At 39.1% G+C, this 21,417-nt stretch overlaps 1 protein-coding gene across 1 annotated transcript in view; it reads left to right on the top strand.

Annotated features, from left to right (window-relative positions):
• Positions 1-21,176, top strand: part of KCNK1 (potassium two pore domain channel subfamily K member 1) — a gene marked incomplete at both ends in the record, with an annotated part of 29,102 nt that extends 7,926 nt beyond the window's left edge. The window contains 2 exons of the mRNA XM_084201745.1: positions 17,620-18,015; positions 20,917-21,176. Of these exons, the coding sequence (XP_084057871.1) occupies positions 17,620-18,015; positions 20,917-21,176 (656 nt within the window). The remainder of the gene's footprint in view (positions 1-17,619; positions 18,016-20,916) is intronic.
• Between the last annotated feature and the right edge of the window lie 241 nt (positions 21,177-21,417).

Here is a 21,417-nt window from a genome sequence, read left to right as displayed (position 1 = left end):
AGCTTTGGAAGTTATCACATCATCTTTGAGGAACCAGGGAAATGCCAGTTGCAGGTTGGGCTGGGAAACAGGTTTTGCCAGCGGAACAAGCTGGCCCAGTAGTCTTCCAAGTACCCTTTGCTTCTGTGTGAGAAATTGAGTCTGTGCCCTCTGACAAAGTTTCGTACTATTTAGTGCTATTTACAGCAGAATTCCATCTTTCTCCTGCAAATTGTGAGTCCAGAGTGTTATGATAACAGCAAGTAGAGGCTTTCTCCCTCTAACCACAAATTGAAAACTTCTGGCGTGACCAGAATCTCTGTATAGAATGTTTTCAAGCGTAATTTAATATTGTTGCAAATGCAGCTTGTGAGAGCATTGCTACTATGAGAATGGAGTTTTGTCATATATTTTGTTCCTCATGCATTTCATGTCTGACACACAGAGTATTTTCTCTGAATATGCTTAAAATAACTCAAAATTAAATGAAAAGGCTAAAATGAATTTCATTTTGTTTGTAGTATGAGTACCTCCTTCTGTGTCTTTCAGTTATTTAAACGCTGTTTAAATTGACTCAGCTGAATAACCTTAAATTCTTTAACAGTCGCTTCTTCACAGAAGGTTTCTAAGACTAGACATATATATAAGTTGATTTCAGGTAAAAGAGAGACCAACCAGAATTAGATATTGAAATGATAAGGTTAATACACATCATTGCTCATGGTTTTTTTTTTTTCCCCAATATGAGAGATGAATCTAGTTATAGAGGCCCCATCTCTGGAAGTGTTCAAGGCCAGGTTTGTATGGGGCCCTGAGCAACCTGCTCTAGTGAAAGGTGTCCTGCCCATGGCAGGGGCGGTTGGAGCAAGATAATCTTTAGGTTCCCTTCCAATCCAAACCATTCTATGATTCTATGAAATGCATACTAAAATTGTAATTATTTCCAAGTATGAGATTTCTCGGCATTAAGAGGCAAAAGTAATCCTTCAGAAAATCTCAAATGATGCAGCACTGACTGGAAGGGACTTAGGTATGATTTTATTTGAAAGTCTGTGTTGAATTTTCTCTTATGTGATGCTTGGTCTTCTACTTTCTTTGATATTTTAAAACTACGTGGCACACTATGAATGCCTATTTTGCTCAGTTGGGTGATTGGCAGCCTCAGACATTGCAACATGCAGTACTAGTGCCAAAGTCCAGAAGCAAGTTAGAGTAGGTATGCTCTTTTGTTTACAATATAGTTTGAGAAGGAGATGTTACTTCAGAGTCACCAAGTGCAAACACAAGGCAAAAATCTCATTTCACCTCTTCCCTGATAGGCTGAGACTCTACTGTATGTGGCCTGAAAGTGGAAAAAAACTCATGTTCAGAAAGTAGCAACATATCCAGAGATCTGCTAAAAATTAAATAGTTTGGATGTTTAACTCTTGGGGACTTCATTATAGAAGTCCATACATCTCCCTCCACAGAAAGGGGAAAAGAGCCTTAAAAATTGATCATTGTATTTAATATAGGAAGGCCTTGGAATCTCTGCTTTGTATGTTATTCAAAGTAGCTATTTTCCCAGCTGTATGCTGTATAAGAATTGCATAGACCTTTTCCTTTGAAGCCTACAGTCTAAAGGAAATGAGAAAACTCTAAAGCAAACCAAAGAACTCCCATCTCTTGTAGAGTTTTGGAAGCTCTAGGCTGTATGACTTACTAATGGACAATTAAAATTTAAACACTTTACAGCAGGTCTTGTTACTTATTTATGTATGTTATATAGGTTGATGGTTGGCCTTGGAGAGTTTTTCCAACTTTAACAGTTCTATGATCAGTGATTTCCATGGCTCTGTTTTGGTTAGTGTTGGGATACTGACTGAGCAGTACAGCAAAAATGGACAGGGCTCAAAATGTCATTGTGTTACTGTTTAAAATGCCAGCTACTGTAAACTCTAAGTGGTGCCCAGAAATTACTGCAAAATTCTGTAAATAATTTGAGTGGTTAGTACTTAGGAACGAATTTCACTAATGTGAGGATTGTTTAATTTACCTCTGTGCATTTACACATCTGTTGAGAAATCCAGGACTTCAACCTGGCTCCTGGTCTACTGCTGCAGCTCTTGTTGGGTATTCAAGAAACTGTGAACACTACAGGATGCAGCACTGTGTGAATCAACAATTCATGTTGATAAGGAAAAAAACTAAATCCAAGACTAATCTCAGGCCTTAGATTTATGCCTCAGTTTATTATTGTAGTTGTTATGTATTTATATTCTGCCTACCTATAGTGGAAAGATACATCTTTAATTTTCAGTTGTATCCTTTATTGCAGCTCTATGGAGTCAGTGAAGCCACCTGAATGTTCAGGTCAGGTTTTCTAGCTGCCACCTATGAGTATTTTGTATTCTGCTTTGAGGAAAATGTCATTTATCTTTACAGTTATTGTTAGCCATGAATCTCAATCAAAGCAAAAGGTGGAAGCTCACTCAACATCTCAAACAGAAGTTTGAGACCCTGGTTTTAACCTTGCATTACACCAGATGTCATGAGGAAGATGGTGATAATCTTTCACATTTCTGGATAATGTTTTATCAGTGCATCTTGACGCATGTGCCAGAAACTGCTTTGCTGATAAGTGCACTACTGTTATGTTCTGCATCTTGAGAGATCACAGTGACATTTCTATATGTATTTTGCTAAAGGATAAGCTAAAACAAAAGAAAAACAATTGTGAAAGACCACGTATGAGCCATTAGTATGGTTGAGAATAGGAACTTGTGTGTTTTGTCTTGCAGTTCTTCATTTATGCTGCTAGGCTGTGTTCCCATACAGTAAGCCGATTTCCCATCCTATGGATGCACTTCAGCAGGCTTTTATTTTCTTGCATTTGATGTTCTTTCTTCTTTTCCTTTAGTAATAGTTTTTCTGCTCAGTAATATTAGAGGAAATCACAGCTGCTTGAATAGAGTTTTACAGAAGCCATATCAAAGTGTGCAATGTACATTTCTGTATCTTTACTTCAGTGGAGAATCCAGAAATGTTGCCTCTCCCTTCTAGGGAATTGTTCAGTTGTGTACCATGTGTAGAAAACACACTACACACCAGATAATGCCACCCACATAACTGATCAAATGCCTGAGTAGCCTTTGTGAGAAGGTGGCAGCATTTTCTCTGATTTAGCATGCTGGATGCCTCTCTTTACCTAGCAAAGGGTTTGCTCAGGGTGTTGTAAAAGAAAATGGGCTGAGCCTACCTAACAGCTTTGCCAGTGGTAGGAAGATGTCTAGGATCCCTGATTCTCATCCTTGGGTCCAGCCCTGTGCAAGATCTGTTGCCAACCGGACCACAACAGTAGGCCAGTTTATCAGACTGGAAGGAGCATATTCCCTTCCTGCTGGATTAGTTTGCTCTGAGTTACTATATTTGAGCAAACTGCAACCAGTACAAGAGGGGGCAGAACCAACAGCAACCTTTTTCCTAGCAGTTATTCTGGGATTAGTTAGGCATTTTATTTAGCTATGTGGTAGAAGCACAGAAAGAATCAAAAAAGCACAGCCAGATCAACAACAGGTATAAGGAAGGAGCTGGTAACTTAAGAAAGTGTTTCCTTTACTGATAACGTATCTGACAATTGCTGGCTGTCCCTTGTAAAGGAGCATATTTCACACTAAAATGTCAGCTAGCAAAGCTGAAAGAATTTTAACTGGACTCCTTTTCTTTAATTCAGATGCCATCGTTAAAATATTTCTCTCCAGTGTATTTCAGGGAACTTCAGGGGATTGCAGATCTTCAGGGGAACTTCATTTTTTCCTGCTGGGTAACTACTGTCATCTGCATAAATTGCATTGTCTTTGGAGTTAGTAAGGAAGTAATGCAGACACACCATCGTACCCAGTTTACAAATTCTTATCATTGACAATTACAAGAAACTGGATGTATTCATGGGACCAGACAGTCACAAAGAAATCTGTCCCTTGTAAAGTTGTGTTAATTATCAGTTTACTCATTGCTGCTCAGGCTCTTCAGTGCTAGGTCTTTTGGAATTACCAATAATTTTACATTCCCCTCCCCTTTATGCTGAGATCTGAGAGATGCCATGTACAACATGCTGATTTCCTTACAGAGTCACAGATTGTGTCAATCCAGCCTTTTCCATGCTGGTCACTGTTTGCAAATGCAAGTGCTGGCAGGAGGATGCTGAACGTGAAGCCTTCAGCACAGATGATGGCTAAGCATTTCTGATATGTGTGCTACCTTGCTAGAAAGGGATTTAAGGAAATGGGTCTCAAAATCTTTGGTCAGTGTTGATGGTCTTTGACTGACTTGGTGAGTCCAGAGTTGTGGCTGGGCAACTGGAGTATTTTTTGATGAATTGTCGTACTGATTTAATGTTGCCCGCTTTCATTGTATGCAGGGCTATCTTATTCTGGCCCTGAGGGGTTAGAATGATGTATATCCACTAGGAAAGTCATCCTGTAGTTGTAGGAATTTTTGGAATCATCAACTATCCCATCAAGTGAAGTGCATTGTTTTAAAACAAATTGCCATTAGTCTAAACAGACAGTAGAGGTTTTGAAAACCACAGAGGATTTAAGTTGCTCTGTCTGTGTCTTTACATTGCTGGCTAAATGTCTTGTTTGTGTAGTCTACCTTTCTAAATGCTACATTCCTGTTTATTTCTAAATAACTTCTAGATAAGCAAAACCCTCTACATTTCATCAGCTTGTGAGCATAAATAGTATGTGCAACCACAGTTCTTTTCCTTTCCCTTTATTTAGTGATAGGACATACTGAGCTGTGATTATCCTGTTTGTCCTTATTCCAGTGAAACTAATCAAATTTGTGTTTCCCACGATTATTGTTTGCTATGTGGGATGTCTTAAACATGTGAGTAATTGAATAGGACTAGTGTACATGTGTATCTATAAAATCTGTTTGTGATTCAGTAAACTAGTTCTCACAATAGTTGAAGTATTTCCCCACTGAGTTTTGCAAATTTGTGTTCTGTTTTGAGCTTGAAATGGTGAACATATTCAGCCAGACTCTGTTCAGATGTGAGAGTATCATCAAGCATCATATTTAGGACTGTGATTTAGAGTTTTGAATGAGCCATCTCATCTGTAAAAGTATCTCACTTTGGTCCTTATGTAAGTATTGTCTCATAATTTATCTTTATTATTCCAGATAGAACATGCTTGCATGAAAGTGGAGCGTGATGCACTTCAGTTCTGTGTAGTTTTCTTAGTTGCTTTAGTGATTTTTTCCTATTTGTGTTAAATTGTTTTGCTTCTGTTTGACTTTATGTGTTGTTAAAATCTTCATGTTTCTGAGAAATAGCTATTGAGACAGAAGATAGTAATAGGATTTACCCACATTCAAATACATTATGGTGAGTGACTGACTTATATATAAAATATTTCAATATCTTACAAAAATAGGCAAGAACTATGTGTCTTTCTCTGCCAAGCAGGGGAGTTGATGCTTGTAATTTCCCTGAGTTCCAGATGTCAAATCAATAACAAGATTAGAAGTAAATATTCCTATTCCCCTGCTGCATCTAGTAGATAACACTTTCTTCTACGTGAGGTTGCATTTTAATGCAAAGATGCTGCTTACAGATTTGATTTTAACTCCACAGCGTGAAATGGCCTAATTTTTTAGTGTTGTGTGATAATTCCTTACTGCCCACAATACAAGTTTCCTTCCCTGTTTTCATGCTCTGTAATTTCTGATGGTGCAATAGAGCAATCTTTGTTTCAAAGTGGAGGTGGAAAGCCTACTAATTTGCAGATGGTTGTTTCTTTTTATTTCCAGATGGTAGGAAGAAAACTGTGGCTCATTTCAATGCGAGAAACTAAGTTTGCAAGACTAGATAGTCTTCAGTAACTGGATATGTGATTAAAACACTGCAGTAAGTGCCACTGCAACACATTCAAAGCTTTTGGCACATCCCAGGGTGCATTTGGGATGGTAACAGGTGTGAATTATAAATTTTTAGAAATCTCTTTTCTAGTGAACTGTACCAGGCTTCAAGCAGGGCACTACAGTGCACAGGTGCTGGGTTCAGCAGTAGCACCTGGCACTTCCCTGTGGTACACCATGCATACACAAGGTCTTTCAAGTGGTAGAAAGCTGAAGTAATTGATAGAACTTGAAAACCTGTTACATTAAAATTAGAGGGGCTGTGGAAAGACCAAGTTGCAGCATGGAATGAATCTGTGGTTCCAGACCTTTTCTGTAAAAAGAAAGATCCATCTTCTATCAGTCTGTTTAGAAAGTGTGTGTCCTCTGAGCTTCATTGCCACTTAGATGCTAAATGTGTCTTAGCTGCTAAAAGGAGTTTTTCCATAGGTTCTGGAATTACAGACAAAATCTGGATGTGTAAAATCTATTGTTTGAGATATACAACTTTTATGCTGTAGTCAAGGTGAAATCCTCATCCTGTTTTTTTCCTGAATCAAGTTGAGAAATGAGAAGATCAATATCGTGGACAAGCTGCTGGCTAAGTCTAATCATTAATGACATTTTCTCTCTGCCAAAACATTGTCCATGTTAAGTTCTTTTTGTCCTTCTTTGAATATTTCAGGATGTGAACCTCAGGAAGAACTGTAAAAAGTCTTGTACCCTGGCCTGGTTTCAGCTGGGATAGAGTTCATTTTCCTCTTAGTAGCTGGTACAGTGCTCTGTTCTGTATTGACTATGAGAATAAGGTTGATAACACACTGAAATTGTTGCTCAGTAGTGCTTACCACAAGTCAAGGACTTTTCAGTTTGCCGTGATCTGCCAGGGAGCAGGTGCTCAAGAAGCTGAGAGGGCTCATGGCCAGGGAACCTGACCTAAACTGTCCAAAGGGATATTCCATACCATAGAACATCATGCCCAGTGTATGAACTGGGGGAAGTTGGCTGGTAGAGGCCAATTGCTGCATGGGCATGGCATGGACATCAGCCAACAGGTGATGAGCAATTGTGTGGGCTTCTTTTGTCTGTCTTGGCTTTTATTCCTTTCATTCTCCTTTTCATTCTAATTACTGTCATTATGATTATTATTGTATTTTTCTTTGTTTCAATTGCTAAAATTTATTATCTCAACGTATAAATTTAACTTTTTGTTCCGGATTCTCCTCCCCACCCTGAGGGAGGAGTGAGCAAACAGCTGTATGAATGGTACTTAGTTGCCATCTGGGGTTAAACCACAACAACCCCTTTCAATACCTTGAAGTTGGTATTTAAGTTCTTAGGAAGGTTTTTAAAGAACTTGTTTCTTTGATTGCTTGTTAATCTTGGTGATCAGTGGCTTTAAAAATCCATTATTATGGGAATGTTGCTGCACACACATATCTGAACATTCCAGTGCCAAAATCTCATCTTGTTTTCTAATGTTTCAGAGGACTACAAGTTACACTTTCCTAATAAAACTCACTCACATTTCTCTTTTAGCAAATTTAGGCTTCTGAGACTTAGGTAGGTTGTTCTATTAGGAAACCTTAATAATAAAGTAGTCTGTTGGAGCCCCTACTTTGATACAGATTTTTGACCATCTGTTGCCTAGCGGGCAAGTAAACCAATAAAAGAATAATTGGAATTTTCCTGGCTGGATTCTCAGAGGAGCCCTCAGGAAGTCTCACCTTGCTTTTGACCTGTTGGTTGAGTTTTATTCAAAAGACTTCTGTAATTTTTACTTCTCCATTGGAAAACGAATCTGAGATAACAGAAAAGAATTGTTGAAACAAGATAAGAGTTTGTTTATTTATGCTAAAGCTTTGCTAGAGGCAGATCTAAACATCACAATGCTTGTGTTTTGGATAGGTATTTCTAGAAATGTGCTGTTATTAAGAGTTCTGTGGGGGAAAAATAGCCCAACACCAGATGGATCCTGGTTGGATTGCAGCTAAACCCTTATAGGATCTTAAATTCAGGATGACACTAAGAGGAACCAATTTCCAGTATAAAGACTTTGGGCTTTAAAAAAAAGAAAAAAAGGAAAAGTGCTGTTAGCTTAAAAAAAAAAAAAAAAAAAAAAAAAAAAAGGAATACAAACCTAAATGGCAAACCCCCAGAAATTCATGCATACCTATTGACTATCATCTGTGATAGAAGGCCTGAATGCTTTGGCACAGAGGTTTAGCAGACCTCTGCCTGCTGAAGCCACTCACATTTAGTCTTTGCTCCTGCCCTGAAGCACTGTGAAGTACACAGAGGACAGGAAATCTTTAATGACACATCCAAAAAACATGGCTGAAGTTGTCAGGGCTCTGTGGGAGTATGGGTCCAGCCCACACAGACTGCATGACAGGCTGGAAGTTTAGCATGTCCCAAAAAAAAGGAGTTTCTCAACAGGCAGTCTGATGGGAGCCATGTAGCTGACAGGCAGGGTTTGAAAAAATCTTCTCTTGCAGGGAAAGTGGGAAAGCTTTGCCTGCTCTCGGAGTGCCTGGAGAGCACAAGCTCTTCCTTCAGGGAACATGTTTTTTATACAGGCTTATTTACTAGCCCTGGAATGGCAAATGTGCATCACCTGGAGCCCTGTCTCACACATGGTAGGCATCTTTCCGGAGTAAGGAATTTGTGTTTTCATATAGGCTCTACTGGAAGAGCTTAACGGTTCCCTTGGGTTGATAATACCTGTTTTGGTCATACATAATCTATCCAGGCAGGATAAGCAAGACCCAGTGTTGGGTGGTGGCAGGAAAGAGGGCTGTCATTTTCCAGTTAAAGTTACAGTCTTTTGAGCTGTATTTCCCTCTGATACTTTTGTTGAGAAGAGATAATACTGCACCAAACACTCATAATAATCATCTCAGATGTGGGGGGGAGATACTGATTTCTGTACTTAATCTTATGTCTGCATTTGGTTCCTGTGCAGTGGATTCCATCTGCTGTTGTCCTGCTCTAGTAACAATTCATTCCTGGTACACACCCTCCCCCATCTTAACTGCTGATATGGGAATCCCTTCATTATTAGCATAACTGCTGTAGGGTTGTGATGCTTTCACTTACTTGCTGTGGGCAAATACTGTCTAAAACAGCAGTGAATGTAAATGGACCAAATGGTACTGCTTGCTGCTATTTGCAATTCCTATCTGACTGTAGGTGTGCCTTACCTTGTGTAGTGTTATTAGAGAGACATGGATTGTCTTTTTGATGACAGGAAATGAGAGTTAGGAAATACTAGCATTCGTTTGGTTTGGCTCAGAGTTATATTTAGTTTCCCTTTAATTAACAGAGTGTCCTTGTGCGTTATCAAGTGACCTGGGGTTCAGGTAGCCTCACAGACCTTTAGTACTGTTGTTCATCTTACTGAGCTATGATGGAAATTCAGAAACGATAACCGAAAGTCTTTCCTCCAAAAATCTGGAGCCCATCAGGGAAGTAGGGGGAGCTGTGAAATTAAGCCAGTCTGGCGTAGCTCTGCTGTGGAATACCATTGGAGGAGCTGATACTAGGGAAGCACTGAATTCAGCTTCAAATTCTGAAGGCAGCTGAAGTCTGTCTATTTCTTGGCCCTGTTCCTGGGTTCAGATCAAGAGTGCACTACAGATAATTTTGACTTCCTGCTTTGGTTCACGCTTGTGGAACAGTTTCGGAGCATGTAGACTGGACTTCTTTCTAATTAAACAACCTGAAGCAGTAAAGAGTACCTCAGCTATTATTGGGCTTACAGTCTTTGTGAGCAGAGTAGAGCAAATCTGAAGTAAACCCCGGCTTCCCTAAATATAATCTTGAATTTAGGTACATGCTACCAAGTGTTCTGCACCATGGATCAATACTAATGTTAACAAGGTGACCATTCAAATTTTTTTGTTCCTTTTTTTTTTTTTTTTTCCTGTGCCTATACTTTACATTCCAGTGGTCAAAATAATTGATTTTGGGCAGGAATTGGCAGATCTCTAATCTCTTAAGTAATATGATCAAAATACTCCTTTTTTCATGACATTCAGATACAAGATCTAAGCTCCTGTTGCAACCGAACTATTTTCATGTTTTGAAATTTTGCTCACAAGCCCAACACAAAAACATTTTCTTTCTCATGGCATCTTACTATTTCTCCTGCTGCCTTGCTGATATGTGAAGAGTATCAAAACTGATCATGTTTTGAATAACAAATTACCATCACATGTGTAGTGTCCAGGAATCCTCCTGCAGATTTTCTCTTACTGATTGAAATGACAGCATGTCTCTCTGTAGAAAAATGTAAATGATCTTAAAATAGCAAAAAAGATGCAGGACTTCTTGTTGTAAAAAAATGGTTCAGTAATTTTTCTCTAGTTAAGAAAATTAATAGACACATAATGTATGCCCTTATTCTGATCCTACTTGTTTGACTCATTTTAAAAGACTTAAAGCACTTTCAGTTTTCATTGCATAATTAATGGAGCAGGTGAGTCAGCAGCATGCCCAGATGGCAGAGAGGGCTGATGTTGTCCTGGGCTGCACCAGGAGTGCTGCCAGCAGGTTGAGGGAGATGATCCTTCCCCTCTACTCAGCACTGGTGAGGCCACTCCTGTAGGGCTGGCTCCAGTTCTGCACTCCCCAGTGCAAAAAAAACATGGAGCTACTGGGGAGTCCCTCCAAGGGCTACTAAGGGATGAAGGGACTGGAGCATCTCTCCTGTGAGGGTTGGGAGAGACTGGGACTGCTGAGCTTGGAGAAGAAAGGTTTTGTGGGGAGCTCACCAGTGCATATGAATACCTGAAAGAGTAGGTTAGGGGGCATATGGATTCTGCTGTGTTGCACACTGCCACTGTCAGATCATTCTTTTCCATCTTTCCATTCATGTTCACTGGCTGGCTAGTATTTTTTTACTTAAGCTGAACATTTTGAGGACAAGGAAATATTTTCATTCTGCTCTGGTAGCACAATAAGTATTAAATAACTGAATTATTACAGGATACATAAAATACTTTCACATTAGTTTTAGTTTAGTTTTAAATATTTATATGTTAAATTCCATGGGCTTACTGCATTTATCTAAAAATCATATATACACAAATTACTTGCTACATTTTTAATGTATTTTTATATGGGTAATTATTTTCCACCAGAAGTACCACTCTGTTCAAAGGTCCCAGTCAATGAGAGCCTTTCTTGTCTCTTCATGTAGGACTCCCCGGAAAGTCAGAGGTGAGATGGCCTTATTGTAGGAAGGCTTTTCAGACAACTAAGAACTAAGAACTCAGTAGGAAATTGGAAGTGTTACTACTCTTGCTTCCAGCATAATATGTTGGATTTTTTTATTATTATTTCTGATGGCCATGATTTCTGAATGAGGATATGTTTGCATGCCCATACACAGTAAACCCGTTTTCACACCAGTTATTTAAGCTGATGCAGAATGTATAAGAACAGGAAGTGAACATCAGTGGTTTGCTAGCACTGGCACAAATCCACAGGCTGTTTAAACAATACCAAACATAAGACTGTAGAGCAACCTGTTCTTCATATTAATATGAATAAAGTGTGAAAGTATCCCTTATCCTCATACAAACATTCTCCCCGGTTTGATTCATTAGCATCCCCCTTTCCCAGCATCTGTGGATGCAGTTTCTTTGGGAAGGTGAAATATTGCTGCTTGTGCAGGAACAGACAGGGCAGATTTTGAATGCTTTGTGAGATAAAAATGTTCTGACATACAGCTCTTCTGGTAGAAATTGGTTTTGAAACTGGCTTTGACCATAGAAGTGAATATATCCATGCCTTGTTTCTTTAGTTCAGATAATTCTGAAAGTCAGCCAAATTGCTCATACAAGTATTTATTTATTATTTAGTATTTCTTACTAAACTGACTGTGTTAAAAGCCATTTAAGCTTTTCTTGGTGCAGCAGGTGACATTTGTGAGCTGATTATATGAACACAGTCCTTTCTACAGTCCAAACCTAGGTGCAGGACACTGACTCTGAGGAATTAGCAGTCTTTGGCTTTGATAACTAGTGGCAGCAGAGAACAGCCCCAGAAGGAATCAAAATCACATAGGAGATGCATGTAAATCAGTGTGTTGGAATCTCTTTGGAGTTTTGGTTGCTTGGTGGGTACTTTTGGAAGGAGCCACTTCATTCTAGAAATTGGCAAAACCAAACAATTCTATTCTGAGAAGTGGTTAGGTGAGATATTCCTGTGAGGAAGATGTAATCCTCATGGTTACGTTAATTTAAATATTGTTCTACTACTTTTATTCCGGTGAGGTTTGAGGGGTATATTATTATTGAAGAGAACTGGATCAGCACCATACTAAATCACCTCAGCTTGAAGTCTAAATCACTTTTAAATCACCTTTACTGGTGCTGTGTGAGAATGAACCTAATGACTGTTTTCTTTAGTGGCAAAACTGGTTTAAGAGGTTTCTGCCACACCCTTCATCACGTCTCTGTTGTGCCAGTGTAAGTCTTTGACAGCTGCATCGTAAGCTTTTATTAGTGAAATGGACTAGGTTTCAAAATCTTCCCTTCCCTTCCCTTCCCTTCCCTTCCCTTCCCTTCCCTTCCCTTCCCTTCCCTTCCCTTCCCTTCCCTTCCCTTCCCTTCCCTTCCCTTCCCTTCCCTTCCCTTCCCTTCCCTTCCCTTCCCTTCCCTTCCCTTCCCTTCCCTTCCCTTCCCTTCCCTTCCCTTCCCTTCCCTTCCCTTCCCTTCCCTTCCCTTCCCTTCCCTTCCCTTCCCTTCCCTTCCCTTCCCTTCCCTTCCCTTCCCTTCCCTTCCCTTCCCTTCCCTTCCCTTCCCTTCCCTTCCCTTCCCTTCCCTTCCCTTCCCTTCCCTTCCCTTCCCTGATTATTTCATCCATTTTGCTTTGCAGGACTTCTTCCTCTTCCCTCTTCTAATGTACACAAAATCAGTTTCATTAACTCAACTGAGGAGACAGCAAAATGTAATTTCCAAATGGATTTCCTCTGCTTAGAAATGCCTGTCACAGTGGAATTTTTCCTCCTCATTTCTGCAGTGTAGGGTGGCGTATTTCAGCCTGGCTAGAAATCCAAGTTCCCTGATTTGTTTAGCAAAATGGTGTTAGGGAACTTTTCCAAAGTGTTTCCGGTTTGGTAGCCCAATAAGTTTGAAAATGAAATACATCTTTCTTCATAAAACTAGGTCTCAAACTATTCTTTTCTATTGCAAGGAAGAGCATAGAAGCAACCAAGGTGATCTCTCTTACCACGCAGATGTGCCATCACCTGACATTTCCTTTTTATCTTGGAAGATAATTGACCACTTATGAAGAAGGATGTATTTCACTGTTAAACACAGTGGAAAATGTCAAAGGCTTATAAAATGAAAGTCTAGAAATTATGTAAATATTATCATTGACCATCTTCATCATACTTCTGTGAGTCATGTTATGCTTGGGATGAATTAAAGATTTTTGCATAGCTTAAAAATACATAGTACATGATGCACTTAATTTATTGGGGCATTTTGAGATTATGAGCTGATTTAAAGGTCCGACTTCTCTTCAAGGACACTGACTCAGACCATCAAAGGGATAAACACACTTGCTGTGTTATGCTGCCTGGTGTGATTCTGCCATCTGAATGGGTGTGTTGGGAAGGACACTGGATGTGCTGAACATAACCCTCTCCATGCCCTGAGAATCTCAGGGTGCTACACAGGGCTGGTGGTATTGCAGCAGGTCACTGGGGCCAGAGGGAGCTGTGGCTTGACAAAACCTGTCATAGAAGGAATAGTACCTCTTAACTATGAATAGGCAGTGGAAGAGAGAGGCAGTGCTGCCACCTGGTACACACCTGCCACAGCCTGGGAAAGGCTGGCTGGGGGAAGCTTTCTGAGGGCTGTAGCAGTTCTGTTTGTCTGTTACTTGCCTCACTTGATGTAAGATCCATCTCCACCATTCAAACATCCACCCTTTGGGGCATCATCCGGGGATTTGTGTGGAAGGCTAGGCTGGGTTATTACAACACAGAACCATGGCACCTCAGCACTCTGGCACTAAATGCTCAATTCAAGGTCCTGAAAGACCTGTAAGGCAGCCACTGCCTCTTAACACAGAGCTCATTAATGAGCTACAGGAGGGACTGAGCTATAAAGAGACAAAGCAGTGATGATACACAACTGCTGAGATTGGTCGAAGCAGTGTCTGAGAAGGATGAGTGGGAAAACCACCCACTGTCAACAAGTGCCAAGCTAAGAGAGGATGGAAGAGTGTGAAATGCTCAAAGGCAGTGCTAGTTTGATACAGGCTGTTATGAATTAGAGACATTGTTAAAAACTACCTAGAGACTCTGGAGAGCAAAGTCTGATGGTGTATGTAAAAATGGAGGGAGAAAATATATCTTACCTGGAATATAATGGCCAATTCTGTGTGTTTACCTACAGAGTGATCTAACAGGGGCAATTAGTCTCAGCTAAGACAGAAGACAAAGTAACTGAAAGAGGAGCTTGCACAAGAGGGATGCAATGTACTGAGAAGTGTAAAAAAGTCATGACTGAGCCTTTTTAGAAAGATGTAAGAGCAGAAGACGAACTTGAAGTACAGCAAGAGGAAAATTTTTTATTGATTACATCATTGACATATATAACTCAGCACCAAAGTAAATGTAAAAAGATATAAGTATTTTAAATTATTTCTAAAAATAAACACTTTTGTATGTATGTTTTCACTTTTGTGACAACCTTCAGAATTACATCAGAACTGATAAAGACATTTTCTATATTTATATAAGCGTATAATAGCAGAAATCCTCCAAGCCATAAGAGATTTTTAAGGAAAAAATCCCCACATGTGAACAGAACTGAAACTCAGCTGTCAACATCTTGTGGAGTTTTACTCTTCATGTAATCAATACAGTATGGTCCATCTCAACGCATTGAGCTAGATAGATCATTGGTCTTACTTATTTCACAAATTCTGCTGGTCTTGGATGCATTCTTTTCATTTTTTTTTCTTTTTTTTTTTTTTTTTGAGTGATATCCTTTATCTCTAGTGTCACTGTGAGAAGCAGTGTTTGGCCAGGTTTTCTGAGGGTTTGATTTTTCAATGGTCAGTGATTTTAAATGGGTGATTGTTATCTGATATTTTCATGATACATGAAAATATAGCATTCAATAAATCTTGTTTTCTTCATAATCAGTAATACAGTTATCAGACAGGCTGCACTGATGATTTAATTCTGGTCAGCCATAGCAAGTGCCCTTGATAGAATAAAAAAATGCCTTCATAAGTAGTGCCCTTTTGGTGAGCATCCTTTTCTCATAGCAAAAATAATACCTTAAGATTGCAACTGTAATGCTCCTGATCATGGTGGTTTCCACTGAAAAAGGCTAATGGGCACACACACCTCCCTGAAGAGGACACAGTACAAAGTATGAACAGGTGCAGAAGCAGAATGGGAGGCAATAGAGCACAAGTGTCTGAGAGCAGACAATGGAGTATCTTGGGCCTTGGATCTGTAATTTTCTCTCTTTTAAAGTGTAGCTGTGTTGGTTTGGGGTGTTTTAATGACTTTTGTACAGTGATAACTAAGATTATAGGCAACTTGACACTTAAGATTGTCAAGAAAAGTTACATAAAAGCAGTTGCATACTGGGAAAAAACAGGAATCCTTTTCTTCCCCACTTGCCATAGCCTGAGTTATGTAAAGGTAGCACACAGAGTAGGAGAAATGGTTAGTTCTTGAAGGACTGGTTTGTTCATTCCCCTAGGGATTGTCACAGGTGGTGTTCCTTGTAGAACTGTGTTGGGCTTGTGCTGTTTGACTTATTCCTAAATGACCTGGAAGAGGGAAGCAACTAAGTTTACTAAATACGCAGCATTAATTAAGGCAGTAAGGATGATGGAAGAATCCCATGGCAACTGGGCAGTAAAGTGTCACATGAAAATGAGTGTGGAGCTCAGTGATATCAGTCATAGTTTCAAACATTAAGTGATGGGATATGCCCTGGTGGATGTCAGATCCAAGACTTCTGATAGACAGGCCCAAGAAAGCCCCAGCTTGGCAGTAGTCAGAAATGCCAGTCAAACCTCCTGCATTATTAGGCACAGAGTAGAATACTTGTCTACAATTTCATAAATCTGATTGAACTACTCTGTGCAGTTCTCATCCTCTTATCTCAAAGCAGATAAACAGAAGGTGAGCTGGGAAAAAAGCCATTAATTAATACAATTTACCAGGGCTCAAAAGACTGAGCTTGGGTAAATTATTCATAATATCATTAAAATTCAAGTACAACTGAAATTTCCTGTTGGGTTAGCTAACACAGAGAAATTACAGCTCATGTGTTTCTTCTACAAGACTTTGAACATTGTAGTGATAAGATGTTTTGCCTGTCTTTCATTGTCTGGAAGTGTCTTTATACATCTTAAGAAAAGGAAATGTTATTTTTTATTTACTCCTCTGGAAAACTTAAAAAGTAATGATTCTATTATTAAATCCATCAAAGTAGAGAAGAAATCTCTTTTGTTCATATAGAACTTGAAGGGACTTGCAGAACAGCCAGTTTCACAGGAGAGCAGGCAGAGAGTTCCCAGGAGGCCTCATGGAATGTCTGCCCGGTCTAGTGCTGCACTGGGCAGACTGGGATGGTGCAGAGTGCAGTTCAGAAATCAGAAGCAGCATAACCCTGAATTCACTCTGTGTTCTGCCTGGACTGCTCAAGATAGCTAGTTGCAGTAGCTCTGGAAAATGCCTTGCTGTACAGCAGTAATATAACCCAAATGAGCTGGCTGATCTGGGGCTGCAGAATTGGTAGGGCTTGTCTGCACTCTCTCGGTTTGATATCAGTGTAAAGACTGCCCAGCCTGTATGTCAAGAGATTTCCTTTTCCTAGCTGCAATGAACACAAAATACTTTTTTTTTCTTTTTTCTTTTCTTGGTTGGCAAACAGTAGAAAGCATTCCTGGTTTATGTTGGATTTACTGTTCCCTTCTGTGATGACGACTTACATTTAGAACCAAATGCTGTCTGTCACAGTGTGCTTTGGCAGGGTAGCCACTTGCACTGGGAACAATTGCACAGGTTTGTGACGTGGGGATTGCTGGCTGTCATCAGCCCCTACACCAGGGGATCTATTCCTGTACTCTGAACACAGCACTGTTCATCCTCCTGGTGTGTAAATGGTGAGGCAGAAATCTAGCCACAGGGGCTAGATCCTTGGAGTTTTGCTGTGAAAAATTTATGTTCTGCTTTTAGATACCTTTTGATGGATTATAATCTGTGGAGACATGGAATTAGATAGTTTTGCATGTCGATTATAGTACTTCTATGTAATTTAATTGATTTTCATAAAAGGGGTTAGAGTGTGTTACTGCTGTAGATGTAGGAACATTTTTCTGAAGTATGTATTATTCCAGTTTACAAGGTGGGTAGAAAAGTTACATCACTTTGTAAAACTAAATAAAAAATTCACCAGGAAAAGACAGAATCAAAACCAAACTTTCTGGCTTCCACTCCTGACTAGCCTTTCTTCCTTCTCTGAAACAAGCATTTATACAATGATGATCACAATTTTGAATATTTGGGTTTACTTGCTTGTGGCTAGTACTGAGTTTTGTTTGCCTGCTTAAAACAGACCATTGAACAGCATTTGTCAAGAGTAGCAGAATTCAGAATTACTGATAGTGCATCCTATTCTTCTCACTCAGCTCAGCCAATATCAGACTGGCAGCTGAGCTCCTAACTTTCACTCAACCCGTGCCTGCTGTGCTTTGTTGCAGGTTATGGACACACAGTGCCTTTATCTGATGGGGGAAAGGCCTTCTGCATCATCTACTCGGTCATCGGGATCCCATTCACGCTGCTGTTCCTGACGGCCGTGGTGCAGCGCATCATCGTGTACGTCACCAGGCGCCCGGTGCTCTACTTCCACATCCGCTGGGGCTTCTCCAAGCAGGTCGTTGCAATCATCCATGCCATGGTCCTCGGCTTCATCACTGTCTCCTGCTTCTTCTTAATCCCAGCAGCAATATTTTCTGTCCTGGAAGATGACTGGAATTTTTTGGAGTCATTTTATTTTTGTTTCATTTCCCTGAGTACCATTGGTCTCGGAGATTATGTGCCAGGAGAAGGCTACAATCAAAAATTCCGAGAGCTGTATAAAATTGGAATTACATGTAAGTGTCAAACTAACCAGCTAAGTAAAAGGCATTTTATATTAAAAATTTTTTTAAAAATCAACATCAAACTGACAATCAGACTTTTCGTCTCCATTCTGTGGATAATAATCATTTGTCAGCTAGCAAACTGGGCATTAATTTAGGTAGCTCTGTAAAGAGGAAACTGTTAAGTAAGGTCAGTTTTCATAGTTAAGGAAGAAAAAGCTAAAACGAGAATTCCATTATTCTAACCATAGATATTTACTCTCTTATTAATAGTAGGAAAAAAAAACCCTCATGTAACTGTTATGAAAATGGTTAAGAGTATCCTGGGCTAACATTTCAGTGCATCGCAGAGCCAAGGCGATCCGTGCAACCTAAGGCCATCCCATAAGGTTAAATGACAGGTGGACAGAAATGAGTCAAGAAGCCGTGGAAAACAAGGTGGAATAGCAAAGCTTCTGACTCCAGTTGTAACTGAAGGTAGCTGAAGCTGGCCCTGGTACATACCAGCTGTCAAAGACAGACAAGTAGACTGAGATGGTAGAAAAAGAAAGATCATGAATGCTAAATTTAAATTGTTTCATTGTATTTGACACAGAAGAAATCATAGTGATCAGTGATTTTAAGAAAGTGAAGATTTTAAGAAGAAAATGACCTTTATTTTGGTATTCTGAGTAAATGTATACTGAGGGCAATATTTTCCAGCAACAGTGTTTTGAAGGATGGCAATTTCTCATACATCTTCAGCCTGAGCAGTCTTTGGGTCATCCAAGGCATCAGTTAAAGATCTAAACACCCAAAGCAAACCTTTCCTGTCAGGTTAATTTCTTAGGCTGGTCTGCATTCAACTATGCTTCTGTGCATGATCCAGCAATCTTGATGTAGGCGAAGAGTCTGTTAACTTGGTTTTGTGTTTTACCTGAAGAGAGGTTTTTTCATTCTTTGAAGCAGGGCCTTGAACTAGCCAATAGAACACTTTGTTTTATTATCCTGCCAGGCCTGTTGCTGTTGCAGATTTCCTCCTCTCCCTGTTATGTTTATCTTATGAATGGTAGCTTTTAATTATTAACCTGCTGATCTGCAGAGTTGATTTGGGGATGCTAAGTGGTGAAGCGAATGGAAAGTCACACATGGCAAAGGCCTTGTTACAAGCTTGCTGTTCTGAAAACTCAAAATCTGAAGAAAACATTATGGCTTAGATTAAAGCTTTTTCAAGCTGTACAACAATTAGGAAGTAAATTGCAGGAAATGCTAAAGAAAATACTAAAAGGAAAAAGTAGGCAAAGTAATGAGAATATCTAATTTCAATAGATTTTAAGGTTATAACTTAAATAATTCTTTTTTGTTTCATGTGAGCAATTCAAGGAACCAAATAAAATGTTCTCTCTTGAACCTAAAGTTTCTATAAGATAATTTGGACTTCTACATCAGAAAATGCTTAATGCATACTAGAGGCTTTTCAAGAATTTTTAGGAAAATACAAGTCCTGTTCTAAATCAAGTGGCAGTCAGCTGGACTGAGTCTCAGAGATAATTACAAATTCTCAGTGCAGATTTATAGATGCTTTTCAATTGATATAGCATTGTCAGTTCTTCCTTGTGTAAATGCATAGCTCCCATTTGATGTTACAATATAAAGTTTAAAAACAATTAATAAATTTTAGCTGTAGTGCTGATTTAGATGAGTATTCAGCATTAAAAAGTTGATTAATGGTTCTCCTGGAAGGAAAAGGAGAGTGTTCCTGCCAGTGAATAATCTGTAACTACAGGTGAGATATTTATATCTTTATGTAACAGAACAGTGACCATATGGAAATTATAATCATTAATCTGTGTTGATTTTTCAGCACTCTTGTGTTGAAAAATGTCCAGTGTGCAGCCCTTGGATGAGTGCATTCTGCTAATGGTTATACACTTAGCTTCTGCTTCATTTACTTCATTGAAATGATAAAATAAATAAGTAGTCATGCTCCTCATTGAATTGTAATGATCAGAAGTAGAGATCTAATGAAACACTGAGATTAATAAATATTCATTTTAATACCTTCCTTTAAACTATACACATTTATGTTCTGAGAATATAAAAAAAAAAAAAAGTGCAGCATACTGCTGGTCATAGAGATCTCCATTTCCAAAAGTCTCAGTCTATGAGAGCTGACTATTACCTCTAAAAATAAGTCAGTCAGTACATGGCTAAAGTAATTTGTGATACATTTGAGATAAGACTTCCAGGTTTTGGGTAATATGTGTCCCTTAGTAAAACATTGCAAATGCACCCAAAAGATGAAGTAACTGTGTCAGGTTTTTCAGATTACAGGAGTAATTTTACAATAATTTTTCATTTTGGTTTTATCGGGTTTGTACACATTCCTAGTTGCTTTGTTTTTCCAGGTATTTGAGGGTGTTGTATGCCTAATAATTTTAGAGGGAAATAACTCCAAAGTTTTCATGAAGTAGTAAGTGATTTGTCGTGCTAAACTGATACAGATAACCAATGACCATAATTAGCTCTCATATTTTTTCACTTGTGCTTGTAATATACAGGAATATTGTGGTAAAAGTTTATTTTCTGTCTTTGATCAAAATTTTTTGAAGGCCATAAGTAAGTAAGGGAGTGTGCATGTTGTAAACTTTTATTAATATGGTTTTTTTAATACCTTTACACGTTTTTTTTTCCTCGCACAGTTGTAACAGATTTGAAGCCACTAGTATTACTCTTTCTGTTTATGTGGGGTTGTCTGGTTGTAGAATTAGTAAAGGAAAAAACCAAGGATATCACAGTTCAAAGCTCTGAAATTATGCCATAAAGAAAATTAACATACTGGTCAGAGATGACAGGGGTGAGAAAAGTCACAAGCTCGAAACTGGTCCAGCCCTACCTGGTTTGCTAATGTTTTTATTTTTTTTTTCCACTCAGGTTATCTGTTGATGGGCCTTATTGCAATGTTGGTGGTTCTTGAGACTTTCTGTGAACTCCATGAACTCAAAAAGTTTAGGAAGTTGTTTTATGTGAAGAAGGACAAGGAAGAGGACCAAGTGCATATAATGGAACATGACCAGCTCTCCTTCTCTTCCATCTCAGACCAAGCAGCCTCCATGAAGGACGATCAGAAGGCAAACGAGCCTTTTGTGAATTCCCAGTCCCCAACTTCCAATGACAGCTCTCTAAACAATTAATACACAGGTGTCCATGCCAGTGTTTTGGTGCATTTATGCTACTTACCATAAGAAATAGAAAGCCTCATATTTTTTTCTCAAATTATAAAAGCTGGAAGATTGTGCTACTTTAACAAGGATTTATCTCTTCTGACATAGAAAAGACTTCAGGGAAAAATGTGGGAGCCACCCTGGGAAGAGGGAATAAATGTAAGATGTGGCTGGGAACATAAGGTCATTTTGTTTGAGGGATAAGGATTTA

This window comes from Fringilla coelebs (assembly GCF_963513975.1).
Source record: "Fringilla coelebs genome assembly, chromosome: 3".
In the NCBI taxonomy this organism is placed as follows: Eukaryota; Metazoa; Chordata; class Aves; order Passeriformes; family Fringillidae; genus Fringilla; species Fringilla coelebs.
Note: the sequence above shows the minus strand (reverse complement) of the source record. Positions and strands in the feature narration are given on the sequence as shown.